The sequence below is a fragment of the Aulonocara sp. 'chitande type north' Nkhata Bay genome, linkage group LG22 (assembly GCF_057382095.1).
Source record: "Aulonocara sp. 'chitande type north' Nkhata Bay isolate Kocher_YH1m ecotype deep benthic linkage group LG22, A_spYH_male_GT1.1, whole genome shotgun sequence".
NCBI lineage: Eukaryota > Metazoa > Chordata > Actinopteri > Cichliformes > Cichlidae > Aulonocara > Aulonocara sp. 'chitande type north' Nkhata Bay.
In genome coordinates, this window is record NC_141364.1 from 33551279 (window position 1) to 33578123 (window position 26845).

The 26845-nt window shown below is 49.6% G+C and overlaps 1 protein-coding gene across 1 annotated transcript; it reads left to right on the forward strand.

Moving 5' to 3' along the window:
• The first annotated feature begins 10820 nt into the window (after positions 1 to 10820).
• Positions 10821 to 25614, forward strand: LOC147304523 (immunoglobulin superfamily DCC subclass member 3). The gene is made up of 14 exons (XM_086280337.1): positions 10821 to 10869; positions 16731 to 17036; positions 18712 to 18856; positions 19162 to 19292; positions 19900 to 20037; positions 20134 to 20292; positions 22128 to 22293; positions 22963 to 23213; positions 23293 to 23457; positions 23579 to 23767; positions 24013 to 24126; positions 24544 to 24670; positions 24805 to 24913; positions 25477 to 25614. Exons 1-14 carry the CDS (start codon positions 10821 to 10823, stop codon positions 25537 to 25539), a joined length of 2112 nt encoding a protein of 703 aa, XP_086136463.1. The 3' UTR covers positions 25540 to 25614.
• The last annotated feature ends 1231 nt before the right edge of the window (positions 25615 to 26845 follow it).

Here is a 26845-nt window from a genome sequence, read left to right on the forward strand (position 1 = left end):
TCTGTGTCCTCCTCTCTGTCGAGGAGCAGCACCACCACCTCTTTCTCCTTGTCTGTGTCCACCTCTCTGTCGAGGAGCACCACCACCTCTTTCTCCTTGTCTGTGTCCACCTCTCTGTCGAGGAGCACCACCACCTCTTTCTCCTTGTCTGTGTCCACCTCTCTGTCGAGGAGCACCACCACCTCTTTCTCCTTGTCTGTGTCCACCTCTCTGTCGAGGAGCACCACCACCTCTTTCTCCTTGTCTGTGTCCACCTCTCTGTCGAAGAGCACCACCACCTCTTTCTCCTTGTCTGTGTCCACCTCTCTGTCGAGGAGCACCACCACCTCTTTCTCCTTGTCTGTGTCCACCTCTCTGTCGAGGAGCACCACCACCTCTTTCTCCTTGTCTGTGTCCACCTCTCTGTCGAAGAGCACCACCACCTCTTTCTCCTTGTCTGTGTCCACCTCTCTGTCGAGGAGCACCACCACCTCTTTCTCCTTGTCTGTGTCCACCTCTCTGTCGAGGAGCACCACCACCTCTTTCTCTTTGTCTGTGTCCACCTCTCTGTCGAGGAGCAGCACCACCACCTCTTTCTCCTTGTCTGTGTCCACCTCTCTGTCGAGGAGCACCACCACCTCTTTCTTTTTGTCTGTGTCCACCTCTCTGTCGAGGAGCACCACCACCTCTTTCTCCTTGTCTGTGTCCACCTCTCTGTCGAGGAGCACCACCACCTCTTTCTCTTTGTCTGTGTCCACCTCTCTGTCGAGGAGCAGCACCACCACCTCTTTCTCCTTGTCTGTGTCCACCTCTCTGTCGGGGAGCACCACCACCTCTTTCTCCTTGTCTGTGTCCACCTCTCTGTCGAAGAGCACCACCACCTCTTTCTCCTTGTCTGTGTCCACCTCTCTGTCGAAGAGCACCACCACCTCTTTCTCCTTGTCTGTGTCCACCTCTCTGTCGAGGAGCACCACCACCTTATTCTCTTTGTCTGTGTCCTCCTCTCTGTCGAGGAGCAGCACCACCACCTCTTTCTCCTTGTCTGTGTCCACCTCTCTGTCGAGGAGCACCACCACCTCTTTCTCCTTGTCTGTGTCCACCTCTCTGTCGAGGAGCACCACCACCTCTTTCTCCTTGTCTGTGTCCACCTCTCTGTCGAGGAGCACCACCACCTCTTTCTCCTTGTCTGTGTCCACCTCTCTGTCGAGGAGCACCACCACCTCTTTCTCCTTGTCTGTGTCCACCTCTCTGTCGAAGAGCACCACCACCTCTTTCTCCTTGTCTGTGTCCACCTCTCTGTCGAGGAGCACCACCACCTCTTTCTCCTTGTCTGTGTCCACCTCTCTGTCGAGGAGCACCACCACCTCTTTCTCCTTGTCTGTGTCCACCTCTCTGTCGAAGAGCACCACCACCTCTTTCTCCTTGTCTGTGTCCACCTCTCTGTCGAGGAGCACCACCACCTCTTTCTCCTTGTCTGTGTCCACCTCTCTGTCGAGGAGCACCACCACCTCTTTCTCTTTGTCTGTGTCCACCTCTCTGTCGAGGAGCAGCACCACCACCTCTTTCTCTTTGTCTGTGTCCACCTCTCTGTCGAGGAGCACCACCACCTCTTTCTCCTTGTCTGTGTCCACCTCTCTGTCGAGGAGCACCACCACCTCTTTCTCTTTGTCTGTGTCCACCTCTCTGTCGAGGAGCAGCACCACCACCTCTTTCTCCTTGTCTGTGTCCACCTCTCTGTCGGGGAGCACCACCACCTCTTTCTCCTTGTCTGTGTCCACCTCTCTATCGGGGAGCACCACCACCTCTTTCTCCTTGTCTGTGTCCACCTCTCTGTCGAGGAGCACCACCACCTCTTTCTCCAGGTCTGTGTCCACCTCTCTGTCGGGGAGCACCACCTCTTTCTCTTTGTCTGTGTCGACCTCTCTGTCGAGGAGCACCACCACCACCTCTTTCTCCTTGTCTGTGTCCACCTCTCTGTCGAGGAGCACCACCACCTCTTTCTCTTTGTCTGTGTCCACCTCTCTGTCGAAGAGCACCACCACCTCTTTCTCCTTGTCTGTGTCCACCTCTCTGTCGAAGAGCACCACCACCTCTTTCTCCTTGTCTGTGTCCACCTCTCTGTCGAGGAGCACCACCACCTCTTTCTCCTTGTCTGTGTCCACCTCTCTGTCGAGGAGCACCACCACCTCTTTCTCTTTGTCTGTGTCCACCTCTCTGTCGAGGAGCAGCACCACCACCTCTTTCTCCTTGTCTGTGTCCACCTCTCTGTCGAGGAGCACCACCACCTCTTTCTTTTTGTCTGTGTCCACCTCTCTGTCGAGGAGCACCACCACCTCTTTCTCCTTGTCTGTGTCCACCTCTCTGTCGAGGAGCACCACCACCTCTTTCTCTTTGTCTGTGTCCACCTCTCTGTCGAGGAGCAGCACCACCACCTCTTTCTCCTTGTCTGTGTCCACCTCTCTGTCGGGGAGCACCACCACCTCTTTCTCCTTGTCTGTGTCCACCTCTCTGTCGAAGAGCACCACCACCTCTTTCTCCTTGTCTGTGTCCACCTCTCTGTCGAAGAGCACCACCACCTCTTTCTCCTTGTCTGTGTCCACCTCTCTGTCGAGGAGCACCACCACCTTATTCTCTTTGTCTGTGTCCTCCTCTCTGTCGAGGAGCAGCACCACCACCTCTTTCTCCTTGTCTGTGTCCACCTCTCTGTCGAAGAGCACCACCACCTCTTTCTCCTTGTCTGTGTCCACCTCTCTGTCGAGGAGCACCACCACCTCTTTCTCCTTGTCTGTGTCCACCTCTCTGTCGAGGAGCACCACCACCTCTTTCTCCTTGTCTGTGTCCACCTCTCTGTCGAGGAGCACCACCACCTCTTTCTCCTTGTCTGTGTCCACCTCTCTGTCGAAGAGCACCACCACCTCTTTCTCCTTGTCTGTGTCCACCTCTCTGTCGAGGAGCACCACCACCTCTTTCTCCTTGTCTGTGTCCACCTCTCTGTCGAGGAGCACCACCACCTCTTTCTCCTTGTCTGTGTCCACCTCTCTGTCGAAGAGCACCACCACCTCTTTCTCCTTGTCTGTGTCCACCTCTCTGTCGAGGAGCACCACCACCTCTTTCTCCTTGTCTGTGTCCACCTCTCTGTCGAGGAGCACCACCACCTCTTTCTCTTTGTCTGTGTCCACCTCTCTGTCGAGGAGCAGCACCACCACCTCTTTCTCTTTGTCTGTGTCCACCTCTCTGTCGAGGAGCACCACCACCTCTTTCTCCTTGTCTGTGTCCACCTCTCTGTCGAGGAGCACCACCACCTCTTTCTCTTTGTCTGTGTCCACCTCTCTGTCGAGGAGCAGCACCACCACCTCTTTCTCCTTGTCTGTGTCCACCTCTCTGTCGGGGAGCACCACCACCTCTTTCTCCTTGTCTGTGTCCACCTCTCTATCGGGGAGCACCACCACCTCTTTCTCCTTGTCTGTGTCCACCTCTCTGTCGAGGAGCACCACCACCTCTTTCTCCAGGTCTGTGTCCACCTCTCTGTCGGGGAGCACCACCTCTTTCTCTTTGTCTGTGTCGACCTCTCTGTCGAGGAGCACCACCACCACCTCTTTCTCCTTGTCTGTGTCCACCTCTCTGTCGAGGAGCACCACCACCTCTTTCTCTTTGTCTGTGTCCACCTCTCTGTCGAAGAGCACCACCACCTCTTTCTCCTTGTCTGTGTCCACCTCTCTGTCGGGGAGCACCACCACCTCTTTCTCCTTGTCTGTGTCCACCTCTCTGTCGAGGAGCACCACCACCTCTTTCTCCTTGTCTGTGTCCACCTCTCTGTCGAGGAGCACCACCACCTCTTTGTCCTTGTCTGTGTCCACCTCTCTGTCGAGGAGCACCACCACCTCTTTGTCCTTGTCTGTGTCCACCTCTCTGTCGAGGAGCACCACCACCTCTTTCTCCTTGTCTGTGTCCACCTCTCTGTCGAGGAGCACCACCACCTCTTTCTCCTTGTCTGTGTCCACCTCTCTGTCGGGGAGCACCACCACCTCTTTCTCCTTGTCTGTGTCCACCTCTCTGTCGAAGAGCACCACCACCTCTTTCTCCTTGTCTGTATCCACCTCTCTGTCGAGGAGCACCACCACCTCTTTCTCCTTGTCTGTGTCCACCTCTCTGTCGAGGAGCACCACCACCTTATTCTCTTTGTCTGTGTCCACCTCTCTGTCGAGGAGCAGCACCACCACCTCTTTCTCCTTGTCTGTGTCCACCTCTCTGTCGAGGAGCACCACCACCTCTTTCTCCTTGTCTGTGTCCACCTCTCTGTCGAGGAGCACCACCACCTCTTTCTCCTTGTCTGTGTCCACCTCTCTGTCGAGGAGCACCACCACCTCTTTCTCCTTGTCTGTGTCCACCTCTCTGTCGAGGAGCACCACCACCTCTTTCTCCTTGCCTGTGTCCACCTCTCTGTTGAAGAGCACCACCACCTCTTTCTCCTTGTCTGTGTCCACCTCTCTGTCGAGGAGCACCACCACCTCTTTCTCCTTGTCTGTGTCCACCTCTCTGTCAAGGAGCACCACCACCTCTTTCTCTTTGTCTGTGTCCACCTCTCTGTCGAGGAGCAGCACCACCACCTCTTTCTCCTTGTCTGTGTCCACCTCTCTGTCGAGGAGCACCACCACCTCCTTCTCTTTGTCTGTGTCCACCTCTCTGTCGAGGAGCACCACCACCTCTTTCTCATTGTCTGTGTCCACCTCTCTGTCGAGGAGCACCACCACCTCTTTCTCTTTGTCTGTGTCCACCTCTCTGTCGAGGAGCAGCACCACCACCTCTTTCTCCTTGTCTGTGTCCACCTCTCTGTCGGGGAGCACCACCACCTCTTTCTCCTTGTCTGTGTCCACCTCTCTATCGGGGAGCACCACCACCTCTTTCTCCTTGTCTGTGTCCACCTCTCTGTCGAGGAGCACCACCACCTCTTTCTCCAGGTCTGTGTCCACCTCTCTGTCGGGGAGCACCACCACCTCTTTCTCCTTGTCTGTGTCCACCTCTCGGTCGAGGAGCACCACCACCTCTTTCTCCTTGTCTGTGTCCACCTCTCTGTCGAAGAGCACCACCACCTCTTTCTCCTTGTCTGTGTCCACCTCTCTGTCGAGGAGCACCACCACCACCTCTTTCTCCTTGTCTGTGTCCACCTCTCTGTCGAGGAGCACCACCACCTCTTTCTCCTTGTCTGTGTCCACCTCTCTGTCGAAGAGCACCACCACCTCTTTCTCCTTGTCTGTGTCCACCTCTCTGTCGAGGAGCACCACCACCTCTTTCTCCTTGTCTGTGTCCACCTCTCTGTCGAAGAGCACCACCACCTCTTTCTCTTTGTCTGTGTCCACCTCTCTGTCGAGGAGCAGCACCACCATCTCTTTCTCCTTGTCTGTGTCCACCTCTCTGTCGAGGAGCACCACCACCTCTTTCTCTTTGTCTGTGTCCACCTCTCTGTCGAGGAGCACCACCACCTCTTTCTCTTTGTCTGTGTCCACCTCTCTGTCGAGGAGCAGCACCACCACCTCTTTCTCCTTGTCTGTGTCCACCTCTCTGTCGAGGAGCAGCACCACCACCTCTTTCTCCTTGTCTGTGTCCACCTCTCTGTCGAGGAGCACCACCACCTCTTTCTCCTTGTCTGTGTCCACCTCTCTGTCGAGGAGCACCACCACCTCTTTCTCCTTGTCTGTGTCCACCTCTCTGTCGAGGAGCACCACCACCTCTTTCTCCTTGACTGTGTCCACCTCTCTGTCGAAGAGCACCACCACCTCTTTTTCCTTGTCTGTGTCCACCTCTCTGTCGAGGAGCACCACCACCTCTTTCTCCTTGTCTGTGTCCACCTCTCTGTTGGGGAGCACCACCACCTCTTTCTCCTTGTCTGTGTCCACCTCTCTGTCGAAGAGCACCACCACCTCTTTCTCCTTGTCTGTGTCCACCTCTCTGTCGAGGAGCACCACCACCTTATTCTCTTTGTCTGTGTCCACCTCTCTGTCGAGGAGCAGCACCACCACCTCTTTCTCCTTGTCTGTGTCCACCTCTCTGTCGAGGAGCACATACACCTCTTTGTCCTTGTCTGTGTCCACCTCTCTGTCGAGGAGCACCACCACCTCTTTGTCCTTGTCTGTGTCCACCTCTCTGTCGAGGAGCACCACCACCTCTTTCTCCTTGTCTGTGTCCACCTCTCTGTCGAGGAGCACCACCACCTCTTTCTCCTTGACTGTGTCCACCTCTCTGTCGAAGAGCACCACCACCTCTTTCTCCTTGTCTGTGTCCACCTCTCTGTCGAGGAGCACCACCACCTCTTTCTCCTTATCTGTGTCCACCTCTCTGTCGAGGAGCACCACCACCTCTTTCTCTTTGTCTGTGTCCACCTCTCTGTCGAGGAGCAGCACCACCACCTCTTTCTCCTTGTCTGTGTCCACCTCTCTGTCGAGGAGCAGCACCACCACCTCTTTCTCCTTGTCTGTGTCCACCTCTCTGTCGAGGAGCACCACCACCTCTTTCTCCTTGTCTGTGTCCACCTCTCTGTCGAGGAGCACCACCACCTCTTTCTCCTTGTCTGTGTCCACCACTCTGTCGGGGAGCACCACCACCTCTTTCTCCTTGTCTGTGTCCACCTCTCTGTCGGGGAGCACCACCACCTCTTTCTCCTTGTCTGTGTCCACCTCTCTGTCGGGGAGCACCACCACCTCTTTTTCCTTGTCTGTGTCCACCTCTCTGTCGAGGAGCACCACCACCTCTTTCTCCTTGTCTGTGTCCACCGCTCTGTTGGGGAGCACCACCACCTCTTTCTCCTTGTCTGTGTCCACCTCTCTGTCGAAGAGCACCACCACCTCTTTCTCCTTGTCTGTGTCCACCTCTCTGTCGAGGAGCACCACCACCTTATTCTCTTTGTCTGTGTCCACCTCTCTGTCGAGGAGCAGCACCACCACCTCTTTCTCCTTGTCTGTGTCCACCTCTCTGTCGAGGAGCACCACCACCTCTTTCTCCTTGTCTGTGTCCACCTCTCTGTCGAGGAGCACCACCACCTCTTTCTCCTTGTCTGTGTCCACCTCTCTGTCGAGGAGCACCACCACCTCTTTCTCCTTGTCTGTGTCCACCTCTCTGTCGAGGAGCAGCACCACCACCTCTTTCTCCTTGTCTGTGTCCACCTCTCTGTCGGGGAGCACCACCACCTCTTTCTCCTTGTCTGTGTCCACCTCTCTGTCGAGGAGCAGCACCACCACCTCTTTCTCCTTGTCTGTGTCCACCTCTCTGTCGGGGAGCACCACCACCTCTTTCTCCTTGTCTGTGTCCACCTCTCTGTCGAGGAGCACCACCACCTCTTTCTCCTTGTCTGTGTCCACCTCTCTGTCGAGGAGCACCGCCACCTCTTTCTCCTTGTCTGTGTCCACCTCTCTGTCGAGGAGCACCACCACCTCTTTCTCCTTGTCTGTGTCCACCTCTCTGTCGAGGAGCACCGCCACCTCTTTCTCCTTGTCTGTGTCCACCTCTCTGTCGAGGAGCACCGCCACCTCTTTCTCCTTGTCTGTGTCCACCTCTCTGTCGAGGAGCACCGCCACCTCTTTCTCCTTGTCTGTGTCCACCTCTCTGTCGAGGAGCAACGCCACCTCTTTCTCCTTGTCTGTGTCCACCTCTCTGTCGGGGAGCACCACCACCTCTTTCTCCTTGTCTGTGTCCACCTCTCTGTCGAGGAGCACCACCACCTCTTTCTCCTTGTCTGTGTCCACCTCTCTGTCGAGGAGCACCACCACCTCTTTCTCTTTGTCTGTGTCCACCTCTCTGTCGAAGAGCACCACCACCTCTTTCTCCTTGTCTGTGTCCACCTCTCTGTCGAGGAGCACCACCACCTCTTTCTCCTTGTCTGTGTCCACCTCTCTGTCGAAGAGCACCACCACCTCTTTCTCCTTGTCTGTGTCCACCTCTCTGTCGAGGAGCACCACCACCTCTTTCTCCTTGTCTGTGTCCACCTCTCTGTCGAGGAGCACCACCACCTCTTTCTCTTTGTCTGTGTCCCCCTCTCTGTCGAGGAGCAGCACCACCATCTCTTTCTCCTTGTCTGTGTCCACCTCTCTGTCGAGGAGCACCACCACCTCTTTCTCTTTGTCTGTGTCCACCTCTCTGTCGAGGAGCACCACCACCTCTTTCTCCTTGTCTGTGTCCACCTCTCTGTCAAGGAGCACCACCACCTCTTTCTCTTTGTCTGTGTCCACCTCTCTGTCGAGGAGCAGCACCACCACCTCTTTCTCCTTGTCTGTGTCCACCTCTCTGTCGAGGAGCAGCACCACCACCTCTTTCTCCTTGTCTGTGTCCACCTCTCTGTCGAAGAGCACCACCACCTCTTTCTCCTTGTCTGTGTCCACCTCTCTGTCGAGGAGCACCACCACCTCTTTCTCTTTGTCTGTGTCCACCTCTCTGTCGAGGAGCACCACCACCTCTTTCTCCTTGTCTGTGTCCACCTCTCTGTCGAAGAGCACCACCACCTCTTTCTCCTTGTCTGTGTCCACCTCTCTATCGAGGAGCAGCACCACCTCTTTCTCTTTGTCTGTGTCCACCTCTCTGTCGAGGAGCACCACCACCTCTTTCTCCTTGTCTGTGTCCACCTCTCTGTCGAGGAGCACCACCACCTCTTTCTCCTTGTCTGTGTCCACCTCTCTGTCGAAGAGCACCACCACCTCTTTCTCTTTGTCTGTGTCCACCTCTCTGTCGAGGAGCACCACCACCTCTTTCTCCTTGTCTGTGTCCACCTCTCTGTCGAGGAGCACCACCACCTCTTTCTCCTTGTCTGTGTCCACCTCTCTGTCGAAGAGCACCACCACCTCTTTCTCCTTGTCTGTGTCCACCTCTCTGTCGAGGAGCAGCACCACCACCTCTTTCTCCTTGTCTGTGTCCACCTCTCTGTCGGGGAGCACCACCACCTCTTTCTCCTTGTCTGTGTCCACCTCTCTGTCGAGGAGCACCACCACCTCTTTCTCTTTGTCTGTGTCCACCTCTCTGTCGAGGAGCACCACCACCTCTTTCTCCTTGTCTGTGTCCACCTCTCTGTCGAAGAGCACCACCACCTCTTTCTCCTTGTCTGTGTCCACCTCTCTGTCGAGGAGCAGCACCACCACCTCTTTCTCCTTGTCTGTGTCCACCTCTCTGTCGGGGAGCACCACCACCTCTTTCTCCTTGTCTGTGTCCACCTCTCTGTCGAGGAGCATCACCACCTCTTTCTCCTTGTCTGTGTCCACCTCTCTGTCGAGGAGCACCACCACCTCTTTCTCCTTGTCTGTGTCCACCTCTCTGTCGAGGAGCACCACCACCTCTTTCTCCTTGTCTGTGTCCACCTCTCCGTCGAGGAGCACCACCACCTCTTTCTCCTTGTCTGTGTCCACCTCTCTGTCGAGGAGCACCACCACCTCTTTCTCCTTGTCTGTGTCCACCTCTCTGTCGAGGAGCACCACCACCTCTTTCTCCTTGTCTGTGTCCACCTCTCTGTCGAGGAGCAGCACCACCACCTCTTTCTCCTTGTCTGTGTCCACCTCTCTGTCGAGGAGCACCACCACCTCTTTCTCCTTGTCTGTGTCCACCTCTCTGTCGAGGAGCACCACCACCACCTCTTCGATGAAGGTTTCCTCTCCCTACGAGTCTATCCTGCTCCATATTTGGACAGTGCAAAGTCTCAAACACAGTTCTACTTATATGGTAACTAATTGTGATCATCGGGGGAAACAATTAGCAATTAGTATTTCTAGATTGAAAGCTCTTGCAGCAATGTGTAACTTACAAATGACCAGAGAACAATCAGTCAAGTTGAAAATCCATGGACATAATGGATGATTAATTGATCGAACATTAAGATCAGTTGAATTAAATGATAGACAAATGTATTAAACTGAATAATAAGAGATGCAAATCAAAAATTTGATAGTGATAACATTATGAAAAGCAGTAACTGTGAACAAAACATTTATTTAGATGAAACACTTATTTTGTGTAGTGAAAAGGATATTTTGTCATAATGTGTATTGTACTGACACAATTGAAAATATGCTGAAATGTTTGACAAACGTGCACTTTTGATGATCTGTTGTGATATAAGTACTAAGAGTTTTGAAAATGTACCAATTGCTTGTGAAAACTGCGCCAAACCAATTAAAAAAAACTGTAAAGGTCGAAGTAACAACTGTCACATTTCACCTAATATGTTTGTAGCCTGACTGGAGCAAAGCTCAGCCAATTAAAAAAGTCGTGTGCTAAAAGTTTCCAGTCTGCACAAACATGTTCGTCATGGGAACAATATTTCCTGTGAATCCTGTGAGTATTTTCCACTCGATTCTTTATGTCCGGTGGAAGTATCCCAGGATCACAACTCCAGCCAGCCTGCGAGGGGTTTCCGGCTCAGGCCACAGCTGGTCCATCAGGCAGCGGCCAACCAGAAGAGCTCTCTGTAAACGATTATCAATCACGGCTCCCGGGCTGAGCTACCACCCTTCTGTTGTTCTGGGGCTGTGATTGGTTGGTAGGACGCAAACCTGCCACAAACCTCGGTGTCAGTGTCCATTCACTGACAACAATGAAGCAGAATAACTAATGAGCTCTGTCCACGCTGAGGTCTCTTCCTCGCCCGATGCTCAGAGTAGCTTTGAACATGAACCTTGTGGAGGCTGAATGCTGAGAAGGACAGAAGAAGAGCAATGATCTGACACAGAACGTGTCCGTTTATGCTACCAAAGAGCACACGGAGCAGGAGAGCACAGAAGGAACTGGCTGTCCGCTTGACTTTTTCCTCTTTTGGATTTTGGGGTTTCGCGGGGTGAGAAGCTTTAACAGCGAGGACGCTGGAGACCAGAATGAAACTAGTGACCTTCCTCAGCTGGCTCACAGCCTTCTACAGTTTCAGTGAGTAGACCTCTCTTCACCTGCACTGGCACATATTCACACATTATGGTGTGATTGCTGCTCTATGAGTTTGTACACTGATATTAGTTCAGTTTCATGGTGATTAATGGGCAGAACATTTTGTCATTTGATAAACAAGTATGCTCATCGGTAAGTGCTGCTGTTAGTTTGTCCTTAAGTTTCATAAAGACCTGCACAGGCTGCAGGTGGACACGAGAGTCACACGGTGTGGAAACAGACCGGTGGATTATCCCACTCAAAGCTGGTGAGTGTGGAAGTGACTCAATGCAAAAGATCGACAGCATTTTATAAAACATCACAATATTAATATCCTTTATAATAAATACAGTAAATATCTGTATTGTTGTGGAACACGAGCCTGTCAGACGATAATAAACCGATGATATAACTAAACTTGTTTCAGATTTGATGTAAATTATCCCACTTTTCCTCCAATCAACACATTTTCAATGCTGATGGTTCAGCGTTGAATGGATATCAGTTTGGGTGGTGTGGTGGGGGTGGGGTTAATGGGGTTCGTCTCCACTCTGCAGAGTAATTTGGGTGTGATTATTAATATTCCACTAACAAACATCAGCTCTTTCTATTCACAGCACACACATGTCACACATCTGTTTTTCTACACATTCAAATAAAACTGAAAATCTAAAAGAAAAAATGAAGTTTTCATTGATATTTAGTCGTGATGCAGAAACCTGCAGAGCTGGAGGCAGAAAAAGGTTGTTTTTGGGGAAAGCACAGCAGGTTCAAAGCAGTTTGATTTCTGTCCTTAACTCAGACACAGAACGAGCTGAGAGTCAGTGACCTCTGACCCTGTGGAGGGGGTCGGCTTTCTGGGTCACCAGAGCAGTCTGTGAGGGGGTGGGGGGTGCAGAAGGACAATAGCCTTCCAGAAGTGCTCAGTCTTCACTGACCTCACCCCTACACCTTCATCTCCATAACACTGCAGCAGTCTGCGCTCACATTGAGCCTTTATTAAAGATATGTGACTATAAGGTAATCCTCCTCCGCCCTCCACCCCCTCACGCTCCCACTGGTTTAATCCACAACAATGGGTGTGCGGTGGCTCTGTTTCCTGAAGTGAAACATACAAATGCTAACATCTCAATCTCTGGAGAGCTCAGGCTAATGTTTACAGCACCGCAGCGTGCCCTGCCACCGTGCACGGACGCCTTCGTGGGCCCAGTTAGTCTCATTTACTGGTTGGCTTGTTTTGCATATTTCTATGCAGTACAGTAGCACAGCTGTGCCACTTAGTCTCAGAGACAGCAGATGAAAGGCTGCAAAGTCGTCTTTCAGCTTCAGCATCACCGTGTGAGAAGCTGCTTGTAACGAGCACACAAACTCTTTCTACCAGCAGGTCGTGTGTCTGTGCATCATGACATGAAACAGCGTCATTGCAGCTTCAGTTGAAAGCCTGACATTGGGCCATAATGAGGTTTTAAAAAGCTTTGTCCCTCGTCTCTGTCGCGCTGCTCCTGGATCAGATCTGCTGCTGATGTTTTCAGCTCAGACGATGGACTTGACACGTACCTCTTGTTATACATCCTCCCTTTCACAGTAAAATATCTCTTCCTGTCTATAACACAATCATTTTGGAAGATATCCACAGATGTGAATGAAGCTGCTGAAGCTGAAACACGTCACTGCATTTCTGTTTGTGTCGAGTTTATAACACGAAGCAGGACAACCAGGAGATTCAGCTTCCTGCGTATTTCAAGTCTCCTGATTTCAAATCAAAGAATGCATTTATTTTGTAGAGGTGCATCATCATCATCATCATCGTGTTCAGTCTGATGAGCACTGTTGTGTTGGAGTAAACAAAGCTTACTGCAGCCTTCATGTGTGAACACAAAGCTTATCAAATGTGACTACAAGCTGAAGCTTATTGATTGACTTCCTATTAAAAATCGAGCCCTTGGATGCAGAGGCCTCAGGATTAGGCTACACATAGGTAACCTCAGCAGGTTAATTTAATCTGGTGCTAACTTTGAAATCCACTGTACGGTTTAGACACTTTTCATGTCACATAAGCGTACACTGAGTGGAGTTTAAGGACTCCACTGAGGTTATATGAGAACATTTTGATTCACGACGTCGACGCCGATCCTCACTCGGTTAAATGTTGTGAGGCTGTTCTGCTGAACTGTGGATTGCTCTGTGATCGTACTCTAGCTGTCTCCTCTGCTCGTCTTCTGGTGTTGCTGAGTTTGGTAAATTATATGCCCTCAAAGCTCTTACTGCACCATGTGTCATTCACACAGACTCGCCCTCTGACTCAGTGATGGACTCCACCAACATCTCTTTTGGCCTCACATTTTAAACAACATTGGAAAACCACAGTTTAAATACAAACTCAAGGCTTTGAATGCAGTTGTATTTATATAGTGCCAAATCACAACAACAGCTGGAGTGCACTGTAGATTTTATGTCTGCTTCACTGTGATGAAGGAAAAAGGCCTCAGCATGTTCATGTTTAGCATCTGAGGGGAACAGTTCCTAAAAACCCTGCAGTCACATCTAGTAAAATCCATGTTGTCAGTGTTTGGAGGCAAAACTTTGATTGTGTGTTTGTACTATAAATTAGGGGCTTTGGGGGGCTGGTGAGAGACGTGTGAAGTTCAGGGGCAGCAGTCTTGTTAAACAATAGCAGCAGAAGGCCGGGTGGGTCGCTCAGGCTGGGGTACCAACCCCCCAACCCTCATCTACATATCCATCCTCCGCACCTCTGACTCTCGCGGCCCTTGAAGGGCTTGAGGTCACAAGTATGGGGTGCTAGTGTGGGGGTTGCTGGACAACCTCCTCCCTTAAAAAATCTCATTAAGTTCACAGATTGAACTCAGCAGTCTGTGATGCTGCGACCTCAGTTTGACTGCAGCCTTCATCTTATAATTATTAAAGTCTTTGTAGTTCATCGTCCTGCTTCTGTGTGTCGGCCGCTCAGGGCACAGAGCTCACCTCATATGAATCCTCTGGTTCAGTCAGCTCAGTGCTTCACGTCTCTTTGTGATGATGTAAGCGTGTTTACTTTTCTTTGTTTTGTTCAGTTTATGTTCATAATGTAAACGATATACAGAAGGTCGTGTAGGAAATGCTATTAAAAGGCCGTTTGGCTCCACGTGACTTGGTTTACGTATCGAGGAGTGAAAAAAAAGAGTTATTGAATCCTGTTTCACTTCCTTCTCGACAGATGATCAGGTGATATTTATCCAGCTTCTTGCTGATATGAAGCTCAATAACAACAATGGACATGTTTCTAATAACAGTTTATACAAAATATTACTGTATTTGATATTCTGTCACGTCCACACGGACAAAGACCTCATGTTAACTGTACAGTGTGAAACAATGTGACACAAAGGTGACATTAAGGGGGCTGGATGATGCCTGTGGGGGGCATGCTCACCTCAGACTGAGGCTGTTCTGGTATAAAGGAGAGACCAGTCTGCTGGACAAACACAGGACACTATTTACCATCATATTCATAAAGAGCTGCTGGTGATGGTGCACACTGCTGGTGCACACCGGACCACACGAAGTTAGACAGCTGCTGATGACTCGGATGCTTCAAAGGTTACAAACAGCACATGGAGGTGTCACCACCTCAGCTAGATGATTACAGTGGGTTTGTCTCTGTGACGACAGCACAGAGACTGCATGTGGAAACGCTGTGGTCTATGACTCACTGACTGTGAACAAACGAACAGACAACGTTCGGAGACTTTTCTCCCACAGCTTTGACCAAAGTGTGAGACTCAGGCGTCTTCTGGTCGAGGCTCAGATAAAGTTTAGTCCTGTCACAGTGGGTCGTGGTATCTGAAGGCTGACCCCACACTGATCACTTTCATACACATGTTCTCAGGTGCTGTTGGCACTCCTCATTGGTCTTCTGTGACAGGCCTTCAGCAGTCTGATTAAGACATAGCTTATAATACTTACTATTAGATATCACAGCCTCAGACACTGTGTTCAATAATTAAACCCACAGAAGGTGCGAGCCCCCACTAGGCCTGAGAGATGTGGATCTCAGAGGGGCTGTTACCCCCCCGAGACAGCTGACCCGAAGACCCACAGTCGTATCTGCTAAGAGCATCTGCTGAGGGAGAGATTTCTCATTAGCATGAGGGCGGACGCTCGTTTCTGGATTCAGCACATCAGTCAGAGCAGCGACAGAGATCATGAGGACGGGCAGCAGCTCCGTGGAAGGTTTAAAATCTGACTCTGATAAAACCTGAACGCCAGTAACATCACAGGGTTGTTCATGTGCAGAGGAACTGCAGCAAACATGTCCACTTTATATGTAATATTACCAAACTATGTTATGATACAGTCTATGACATGTTTGTGCTTCAGTGAACAGGACCCGAGGTCATGACTGAGTGACTGAGTGACCTGGGACAGAGTCAGTCATGTTAGCAACAGCACGTTAATGCTCCCACTGCAGGTTACATTCAAGCACGCTGACGTGACGCAAACACGATCCCACAGTGGACGCACAGTCTGAGCTTGGACACTGGGAACTTTTCATCTTCTGTTTTAGTGATGTCGAGTTTCTGTTGTGACTCATCCTCACTACAAGGTGCAGATGCTGGACGTTACACGTTGAATAAACGAGTAAAGACTTGAGTTCTGCAGCTTCTTCTTTTTGACATATCTGCTGAATGATGATAGACAGGAAGAGCTTTCTGCACTTATATGTTACCTGTGTTAGATGAAAACTCAAAATCTGTGAGAATATAAACGTACACTGACAAATTAAACACTCTGAACTGCAATTAAATACCAAAACAGACTAAAGTTCAAATTCAGGCTGCTGTGTGGGCTGTCACTGTGGCCGGTTGTATTGCATGTTTAGTCCAGCCGGTTACGAGAATCCTCGGTGACAATGATGAGATATGTTGCAAGTTCAAGTGCAGTTAATGCTAATGCTTCACAGCCGGACAGAGGGCGGCCAATGCAAGGGTTCAATGTTCTGAAGGCTGAAAGAAAACAACAAAGACTGAGGTTTCCCGAGGTCACCGCAGAGACGGGACACGGCGAGGAAGGAGATCTGGGAGCATGGGAAAGTCACCTCAGACACAGATATGAATGACAGTCGATGGGTGGAGGGGAGCATAAGAAGGGCAGATGGTGCCCTGGTTGTGTGTTGGCCAACAAGAAGAAATAACTGGGGGTTGGGTGCAAATAAGCATGGTCACAATGCCATTGTCTCTACTGGGCCCTGCTTCAATGGAGGGTCTCCCAACTTGACCCCAGCGACCCCACCAGTGTTCTCCTCCACAGCTCAGTGGCATTCAGCCTCCACTGTGACTGCAATAAAATCATCACAGGCCACAAATCCTCATCTGTCATCTATCGAGTTAGAGCTGTGTGTGTGATCATTTGGATATTATTCAGCTATAATTCGAGTCAGGAAGTGGTGACAGCCTCTGTTTCAGATAGTTTACAATAGGACACCATCAGACCTCCAGTTCTCCTCCAGCCAGCCTGCATCCAGAGGCAGTTACATTGTTTTGATAGTAAGTAGAGATGACTGGGAAAGACGCTGCTTTACAGCCATACAGCAGGTGATCACCTGCTCACACAGCATCCAGATAGTTTCACTTTATGTTTACTTTATTTTCTTTTATGCTTCCTGTTACAATGTCATAAAAATGCACTACAGTGAGCCCACCTCAGAGGACCGTCTGTATAAATATAAATAAGATGTTTTGGCCCCTCTAAAACTTCCCAGCACATCCACAAAGGATATGTATTGGGTTGGAAATTATAGTTAAAATACATTTTATTTACAGAATAAATAAATGACAGTAAAAGCTTTGTCTTTCCTCTGTCTGCAGGCGGCTGCTGGGCCTCTGAGCTTTCTTTCTTGGTAGAACCCACGGACGTGATTGCGGTGAGGGATCGGCCACTCATGCTGGACTGTCAGGTCCAGGGTGAGGAACCCATCGCAATTACGTGGCGCAAGAACGGAGCGCCCGTACCCAGTACCCCACGGGTCCGAGTGCAAGAGAATGGCACGCTGCTAATAAAGAGCTTCCAGAAACGCAGAGAGGGCAGCGATGCAGACATGGGCGAGTACGACTGCGCTGCACAGAACCGTTACGGCCTGCTCGTCAGCCGCAAGGCCAAAGTCCACCTCGCATGTAAGTGACAAGAATGTTATAACCTCCACATACTTCAGCAACACACACAGCTTTAGCAGCTGAGATGTTAGGAAAACACATTTAGGTGCAGGAAGGTGGTGCTGGGTGGTCTGAGCATGCTCACTGAGGAGGAGCATTCTGATCTGGCGGGTTAAACAAAGCAACCCAGATTTAGGTTTTTAAGACCACTAATGTTGTGTTACACAGCAGTGTTGATGTGTTTGATAAGATGCTGAGACACCCAACGTCACATTAGATTTCCCAGCTGTTGCAGTGCTGGTTTAATGTATCTTAGTTAAAGCGAAGCAGTCAGAGAAGGAAAGAAAACCCAAGAATTTCAGTGTGAACGTCGGAGGCTCTGCTGCAGTCAGTGCACTTTGACCTTTCTCTGTCAAAGGTACTTGTCCCATATGCACACACTCACACACACACACACTCACACACACACACACTCACACACACACTCTCACACACACTCACACACACACACACACACTCACTCACACACTCACACACACTCACACACACTCACACACACACACACACTCTCACACACACACTCTCACACACACACTCTCACACACACTCACACACACACACACACACACACACACACTCACACACACTCTCACACACACACTCTCACACACACTCACACACACACACACACACACACTCACACACACACTCACACACACACACACTCACACACACACTCTCACACACACACTCTCACACACACTCACACACACACTCACACACACTCACACACACTCACACACACTCACACACACACACACTCACACACACACTCTCACACACACTCACACACACACTCACACACACACACACACACTCACACACACACTCACACACACTCACACACACACACACTCACACACACACTCTCACACACACACACTCACACACACTCACACACACACTCACACACACTCACACACACTCACACACACACACACTCACACACACACTCACACTCACACACACTCACACACACACACACTCACACACACTCACACACTCACACACACACACACACACACACACACACACACACACACTCACACACACACACGCGCACACACACACACTCACACACACACACACACACACACACACACACACGCGCACACACACACACACTCACACACACACACACACACACACACACACACACACACACACACACACACACACACATCGTGCATCAGTGTACACTCCTCCTCCTGGAGCTCACGCCTTTGTTCTAACCAGTAAACACAGAGTTTATGGTTAAACCAGCAGAATTATAGCTTATTATCTTGAGGTGGTCTTGCTTTAATGCAAGGAGTTGCCATGGTGATGCTATCTCATTTACAGGGCATATCTATTGAATTCCGCCTTATTGGTTATGGCCCCATTTCAAAGCAGCCCAGCATGGTTGTGTGTGGGCACCAAATTTATATTACTCACAGGAACATGGTTAGCATACAAGCTGCATGTGAAAAGGTCAGTCTTACAGTAAGAAAGGCTGAAAAACCATTAAATAGATCATAAAGCTATTTCTAATCACAGACACAGTCCACACATGTCCTGCTGCCTGACTCCCCACAGACTTTAGAGATGTTCAACAGTTGTGTGCACTGTTTTTCTCTTTGTGTGATTGGCTCTCCAGCTCTTCCTAAGTTCCACACACACCCTGCATCAATGTCTGTGGACGAGGGAGGAGTCGCTCGATTCCAGTGTCAGATCAATGGAGTACCTGAAGCCAGAATCACATGGGAAAAAGACCGAGTGCTGCTCAACACCACTGACAGCAGGTAAACTCAGACTCAACACACACCAACACATGTATCGTGGACTGTGATATGTGGTGTAAAGGACCACATGTAACTGCGCTGGTAGCTTTTCTGTTAGCCTGAGTCACATTACATCTAATGTTCATGTGTAAGCAGAATTCATTGGAAAGATAAATGACGTTCCTTCTAAGAAGAAAGACGGGGAGCTTTTTTCTTCCTTTCACCTCTTTTGTAATTTGACAGAATAGGAAATTGTATAGGACAAGACAGTAATTAATAATGATGTTTAGTGCCTCAGCTTCACTCAGCTTCTCTTACCTGTCCAGGTACACTCTCCTACCAATGGGCATCCTCCAGGTGACAGGTGTGAGAAAGGCGGATGCAGGGGTTTTCCGCTGTGTTGCCACCAACATCGCCAACACTCGTTACAGCCACGAAGCCACGCTCAATGTTACTGGTAGGTGGACTCGTGATCCCCAAGCTGTTACAGTACGGCTGGGATATGAGCGGCGGGGGTTAGCGCCTGCATGAGCACAGTCCAAGAGTACATGATCACATCTTTGATCTGTAACCAGAGACTGTAGAACTCCAATCACACGAGTGTCCATGTAACTGTCACCACAACCTGAGTCGTTCCCAGCAACAGCCCTCAGCCCAAACACGACGTTGTTTCTAATGTTTCTAATGTTTCTAATGCTACATTTCATAACATCTGAGGTGTGCAGGGCGCTTCCACTGTTAACAGTGCTGCAGGGTTTATGCAGTGATGTCAAAGCTGCAAGTTTAGAGCCACAAGGACAATCCCACATCTATGTAAGTACTCACTGACCGCTCCACGTGGCTGTGATGGTAGGGACCTTACCGTATATCACATATACACTGCCTGTGATACTTCCACATGAATCTGCTGATTGGCTACGTCAACAGTCACTGGGAGTAAAACCAGTGCATTATATACTAAACACAGCTGTATACTACGTGCTGTGTATTACACTCACACTATACACTCCTCGTCCCGACGTCATTGGTTCCATACTCTCTTTTTGTGTCTCCTCACCTTCCAGGTGGGACTCCAAGAACCTACAAGGAGCCCGTGATCCTGTCAGGACCTCAGAATCTGACCATCACGGTCCATCAGACCGCCATCTTGGAGTGTATCGCCACAGGAAACCCAAGGCCCATTGTTTCCTGGAGCAGGCTAGGTAGCCCTGTAGCATCCCAGCAGAATGTGAAAAAAAGATTGACAAGCCACAAAGGTTTGATTTCATGAACTATTTCTGTGTCCGTGTGTCCATCAGACGGGCGCTCCATTGGGGTGGAGGGCATCCAGGTTCTCGGGACAGGGAACCTGATGATCTCAGACGTATCCCTGCAGCACTCTGGTGTGTATGTGTGCGCTGCCAACCGGCCCGGCACCAGGATGAGGCGCACTGCACTCGGACGCCTCGTGGTACAAGGTGAGGATGTACGGGGACCGCTGACGTGCTCTTTAGCACCCACCCCTCAGTACTGACCGCTGACTGTCCAACACTTCTTCACTGTGCCTGTCAGGTGTCTGTGTAGTAGGTAGTCTGTGTCCAGATTTATGATCGGCATTTAGAAAGTAGTTTACATGTTACACTTACATGACAGGTAATGTGGATAAATGCTCAGACCTGTGGTCACACTTATTGTTAACCAGCTGTAAGATATGTGAGCTAAGATGTGTTCAGTTAGCACGGCTCCTGTCCCTGCGTGAGGGGGGGGGGTCTGTGCCCCCGGCTCTTCGGTGGGGGAGGGACTGAGCGAGGCCGACTGACTTGCAGTTGGGGGTGGACGTGCTTTCATCCATCACCCTGCACGTGTCCATATTCTGAGTCTAATGATGCTCATTAGCTGTTCTCAGTCACAGGCTGCTGAAAATGAAACTTTGGGAAAATAAAAGTCAATCAGTAGAATTAAGTAAAAAACTGAATTCAGTTATTTTCGGATCAATTAAGTTGTTTAATTAAAAAAAAACCAAATTAACACACAATGAAAACTTGATGGTTTGTATTCTCAGAAAGGTTTAAACATGCCGTGAAGCCTCGTCTTTAACAAGTATCATTTTCAAACACCAGTGTTTGTATTCACGTCCTTTTTGTCTCTCAAATTTTAAAATATAGTGTGTTAAATATTCACTGTGCTACTACTGGAGCCAGTTTGAGCTGCTCTGTCTGCTCCACATCGCTCTAAATCATTTATCAATACATCATCTCTGATGTATTCATTCATTTATTTAGTTTGTAATTCAGTTTGTTCTGTTTCCACTAAAATCACTTTTGGAAAACGTCTGCAGTGTTTGTGGTAGTGGAGTCAGCTGAGGAGTTTAAATGTGTGAATCTTTCCATCGTCCGGCTGAAATCAGCTGTTGTTCTGTGGCCAGGATGCAGGGACAAAGACCACATATGGGGAAACAAAACGTGCAGAACAACAATACAGGGGGCAGGTGGGGGTTGCAAGGGGGAGGGAATGACCTGCGATCTTTGACCCATGACCTAGACCGGAGTAATAAGGACACATGTCTCTGAAAACAGTTGGATGGAGGAGTAGGCGTGGAGGGCAGAGAGGCAGAAGGAGACAGAATAAGTCATTTACAAGCAGAGCAGCAGTAAAAAATACGCTTCCACTAACCTTAACATTTTTCAATAAAATGTGTCCCTGTGCGTTATGTTCCTCATTACTTGGAAGCATAATTAACAATGTAGAAGGCATAAAGTATCAGGACAGCAACAACAGCAAGGTGTGATGTTTTAGTGCACATACATCAGGTTTGCTGTTAACAGGAGGGAACGGGACACCACACAAGTGGCCAACGCGTGAAAAACAATAAGCAAACAGTAAATCTGTCAATACAGCTGTGCAGGTGGTTGATAAAGTTTATTCAGTATAACTGGGCATGTAAGGCATGCCCCCCCCACACACACAGGGACAGGGTGATACCTGAACCGTCACAGCACCGTCCGCTTCTCTAAAGGGTGTCTCAGGCCGTCCTTCACATGTTTTCGTTTCCGTCACGCTAACATCTCCCCACGAACACTTCCCTTTGGTTTTGTGTGCTTTTGCAGCATTTTTCTGTGCGGTGCATTAAGGCTAATAAAATAAGAGCCAGATTGTAATGAAGCAGAATGATCTTTAAACGCTCTTCAGCCTGGCAGATGCTCCTCTGCAGTCCGATGTGCACTCATACAGTGGACGGGATGTGCTTCAGGTTTACGCTGTGATTCTGTTTTGCTGTCTGCTCTCGGTCTCACCTCCGTCTGTTCCACCTCAGCTCCTCCTGAGTTCCTGCAGTGGCCACAGTCTGTATCCAAACCAGCAGGGGGCAGTGCTGTGTTCACCTGTGTGGCGCAGGGTGTCCCTGAGCCTCATCTCATTTGGCTGAAGAATGGCAAGGTCCTGATGCCTGGACACAACATCAAGCTTACCAATAACAACAGGTATGTGAGTCAGGGAGTGCAAAAACGCCATCTGTGATATACTTCAACCTTTTTAGCTTTAACACTTGACCCACAGAGTGACAGCGCTGTGTCCAGAGCGTCTGACCCCGAAGTCTTCATGTGATCGGTGTGTGTCGGTCACAGTGAGATCACATAAAGATACAGAGCACGTGCCGTCTCCACGCAGAGACATTCAAACCAAAAACATCTCCTTCTGTGAGGCGACAGTGCCGTCCTCGCTCACCGAGCTCAGCCCCGTCACAGTGTGTCAGAAACATCACAGGAAACTACAACATTTTCCATAAACACCACTGATTCCAGGAGTAAAATCCCAACGTAATCCTCTGTGATTGTTGACTGGAACCTTTTGACGTGCAGTCCTTCAGGCTCATCTGCATCCTCATCTAAATGTATTTTAAAGCATTTTTCCAGGACACAGAATCATTACTCAAAGTTGTGTTTCTCACAGTGTTAGCAGTCATGTGGTCACTCTGCAATGGAGAAGATACAAGAGATATAGTAGTACAGTAATACTGACAGGTGAGAGCAGCTAGATGCAGAGCAGATGGAGCTGCAGTACGTTTAACACTTGCTTTCACTGCTGAACCATCACATTTCCCACGCAGTGAAGTAACAGCAGCTTACTCGTTGGGTATGTTGTCCTTACAGCACTCTGGCTTTGACCCGTATCGGCTCGGAAGACGAGGCTATCTACCAGTGCATTGCCGAGAACAGTGCCGGTACCAACCAGGCCAGCGCCCGCCTGGCCGTGGCGCAGGGTAAGGATCTGCCCGATGCCCCAGGAGGCTTCACGGCCAAAGCCGTGTCCACGCACGCCCTGCAGATCAGCTGGGACCAGCCGCCCACCAACGTCACTGAGAGCATCATCGGCTACGTGCTGCACATCCGCAAGATAGGAGGTGAGTGTGAGCACACACACACATGCTGCCATTAACTTATGATCTTAAGTCTCATAATGTGTGTGTGTGTGTTATTTAGAGGCTGACAGTCTGGAGCTGCAGGAAGCCATCAGTAAAGGCAACTTTCAGCACGACGTTACCAACCTGGAGCCAGCCACCACCTACTCTCTTTACCTGAAGGCCTACTCGCCCATGGGAGCCAGTCAGCAGTCCCATACTGTGACTGTGACTACTTTAGGGGGCGGTAAGACCACCAAACAGTGAGACCAGCAGGGATCAGTCTTCCAAACTGGTTTTTATCATTTCTTTAGCACAGTGAGTAATGCCTTTTTCCAGTTGACCACTGTCCTTTTGCCTCCATGCAGTGCCTGCTCCACCTACCTACTTCACCAAGGTGTTAAATTCCAGCGCCGTACAGGTCCTCTGGGAACTTCCCACTAAGGCCGGTATGGTCGAGGGCTTCAGGCTGTCGTACCGCAGGGTCCCCCACGCTGAGTACCAGAGCCCGATTCAGCTGCCCTGTTACGTTAATGCCCACACCATGTCGAGCCTGGGTAAGTGTGCACATAGACACACTGTAACCACAGTACTGCAAACTAACCACTTCACCAGTAAGACTTTTCACTAACACACGACTCAGCAACAGCCAGATCCAACATTAAATGAAACTCTGAGCAGTCCTCACCTTTGAAAATGTCCCGCCCTGTCTGTCTTACATCTGTGTCCATCATCAGTCCCTTTATTCCCTCTGTTCAGTTTTATACAACGTTGTGTTTGAGCTCGTCTGAATCTGTTTTAGAACCGGGTGCAGTGTATGAAATCAAACTGGTTGCCTATAATGGGAACGGAGAGAGCGACTGCTCCAAGAGGCTGGTGTCACTCGCAGAGGAGGGCGCGAGAGACCAAAGCACCGGTGAGTGTCGGCACACGTCTGCGACTCCAGCAACAAACAGCTCCTGCAGACACTGCAAACGATTATCAGTAAATGAAAATCGATTTGTGGAAACACACTGAAAAAAGCGGGTTTGGTGAGAGATTTGAATGGTAGAAAGAGCTTTAATAACTAATGACACCACTAACCCTGCAGCACTAATTCATGGATGTGTACAAACTACAACAAAATAAACGTGTAATATGACAAATCTTCATGAGAATACAAGCACGATGCACCACGAGGAAAAAATGAGGATTTATGATTTATGACAGGTTAAGTTGAAAAACATGTGAGCTCACGGTGCTGTCAAAGAGCGCAGTGATAGTGAGGCAGAACCTGGCTCTGCTGTGTTTCAGCCACGAGGACGTTCATCAGTAATATTTGGTTTGTTTCCAGGAGGAGACCGTCTGTGTCAGTGCAGGGACGGAGAGGCCTCGCTGGGCAGCATTGTCATCGGCATCCATATCGGCACCGCCTGCATCATCTTCTGTGTTCTCTTCCTCATGTTTGGATACCGTCGCAAGTATGCATCCATGCACTGTGCACGTTCTCTTGTTCTTCTTTGGCTCATTTTATAAATAGAGTTCATCCCTGTTAACTGATGATCACATGTAGCTCAGTGCAGCATACGCACTCACAGCTGGGCCTGGTTTGCAGTCTGTTTTGCAGTAAAGGGACTCAGGACAGCTGGTCTCCATCGAGGATCCAACCAGTGCACACTGGCATCCCTAAAGATGGAGAGGCCCTCCCCAGAGGAGAATCTCAGGTACACGCTTTATCTTACCTCATGCATAATAATAATAATAAGACACATTTAAAGGTGCTCACATGTTAGTGCTTTTAACTCCATCATCCACCACAGACGGCTGAGTCAGGTTAACTACCAAACTCAGCTGACATGAAGAGGAGTTGTTTGTCCCTCTTCAAAGTCACGAGGTTTCCTAATAAAGTGTAAAGTTCGTGAGACAGCTGTGGAACCGTGACTGCAGACTAGATCAGCTGCCACTGTGAAGCTTTCACACTGACTGCAGCTGGTTTGGTTCATCCTTACACAGAATGGAAACACATGGATCCAGTTAAAAAATAGCATCTGCTCAATAGCTTTTCTCATTCTACTTAAAACGTTTGGAGAAAAGCTTCTTGTGCAAAAAGAGTTACAAACATTAAACAGAAGGTTTAGCCAGACTTTGTTGAATGATTCTAGTTCTCAAAGAGAAAACCTGACTTGTTTGTGCAGCCTCACAGCGATGCAGTGCACATGCATGCTTCTGATCTGTGACGTGTCCTCTTCTGTCCCCTTCCTGTTGTGCTCTTCTGTCCTGTGAGCAGGTGGTCTGCCAGGTTATCATTGATCAACATTCGTCAGGTTTGCACGCCTCAGGCACTGGCTAACACTGGTCAGTGATGTCATAACAGCCACACCCCTGCCCTGTCCTCCAGCAGTCAGCCATTCACTAGGAACCTCCCACCAAAGAGCACCACCTTTGGTTTGTTAGGCTCAGTCATACCATTAGTGTCCCCAGACCTGCTGCTAATAACCTGAGAGTAGCCACTCCCTCCCTCAAACCAAAGCTTATTGCCTTTATTGCCTGTGCACGTGCCTGTGCACGTGAAGAAAGCCTTTGAAAACCGTTGTCACCACAGATTGTGTCCTGTCTCGCACCACAAACATTTCTGTCACTTTTTCAGTGGAAGGCGTAAACCAAAATATTCTACCTCTCAGATCGCCACTGATAAACTGACACGTGATGATGTGGACTTTAAACCTCGCATGAAGCCAAAAACTCGACCCTGACGGAGACGGTCTCGTCACTCTGTGGTGACAAACTCTTGACTTTGCCTTTTATTCCTCTACAGTAAGGAAAAGAAGAAACATAGCGGCCTTTGTGAACACCTTCCAGAGGTGACGGTGTGATGAGAAACTATTTTCTATTACAAGCCATTAGGAAGAGTCGTGTGAACCAGTTAACTCAGCTCCTTCCACCCAAAGCTGCTCACTTCCAAAGAAAGCTACCTCACTCTGATGGGAACATCTTTTCTATAGTTAGCCCAAGCCTGCTAATGCTAGTCTACCTCATCCAAAAGTAAAGGCTTCTGGTCAGTGAGCACACCTGACCGGTGTGAGTCACAGACCGAACTGTGCAGGAGCATGTGGAGCTCTGCAGCATCAGTCTCAGCCTCCATCAAGCCTCAGCTTCTTATGCTTTTGGTGGAATTTCTCCATTTTTGTGACATCAGAAGATGTTCGTGCTTTTCCTCCAAAGACATATTTGGAAGTATGTCATGGACAACATGATGAAACAACCCAGGCGTCCTCTTTTTCTCTCCACCGAGCAAAACGGGAAGCTTGTCTTTGTTAATCTGCATAACTGAATCCAAAAAATGATGAGGCCACGCTGCCAAGCTGACTTTCTAGATGCCAAATTGGTCAACTGGGACTTCAGTGACTCCGACGTTCACTGTGCCACATGCCCGGATGCACAGATGAGCGCCACGTTTCACACTGGCCGCCTATCCAAAAAGTTTTTATGAAAACCAAGATGAATGAAACCCAAAGATATAAAGATTTCATGGTTTTCTTTGTGTTCATTTCAAACTTACTATAGAATATAGGTTTACTTTGAGTTTTGGATTGTTCCTCGTGGAAGTGGGACACCTGTGCTTTAAACATCGTTTGTTTTCTTGCTTTTGTTCGAGT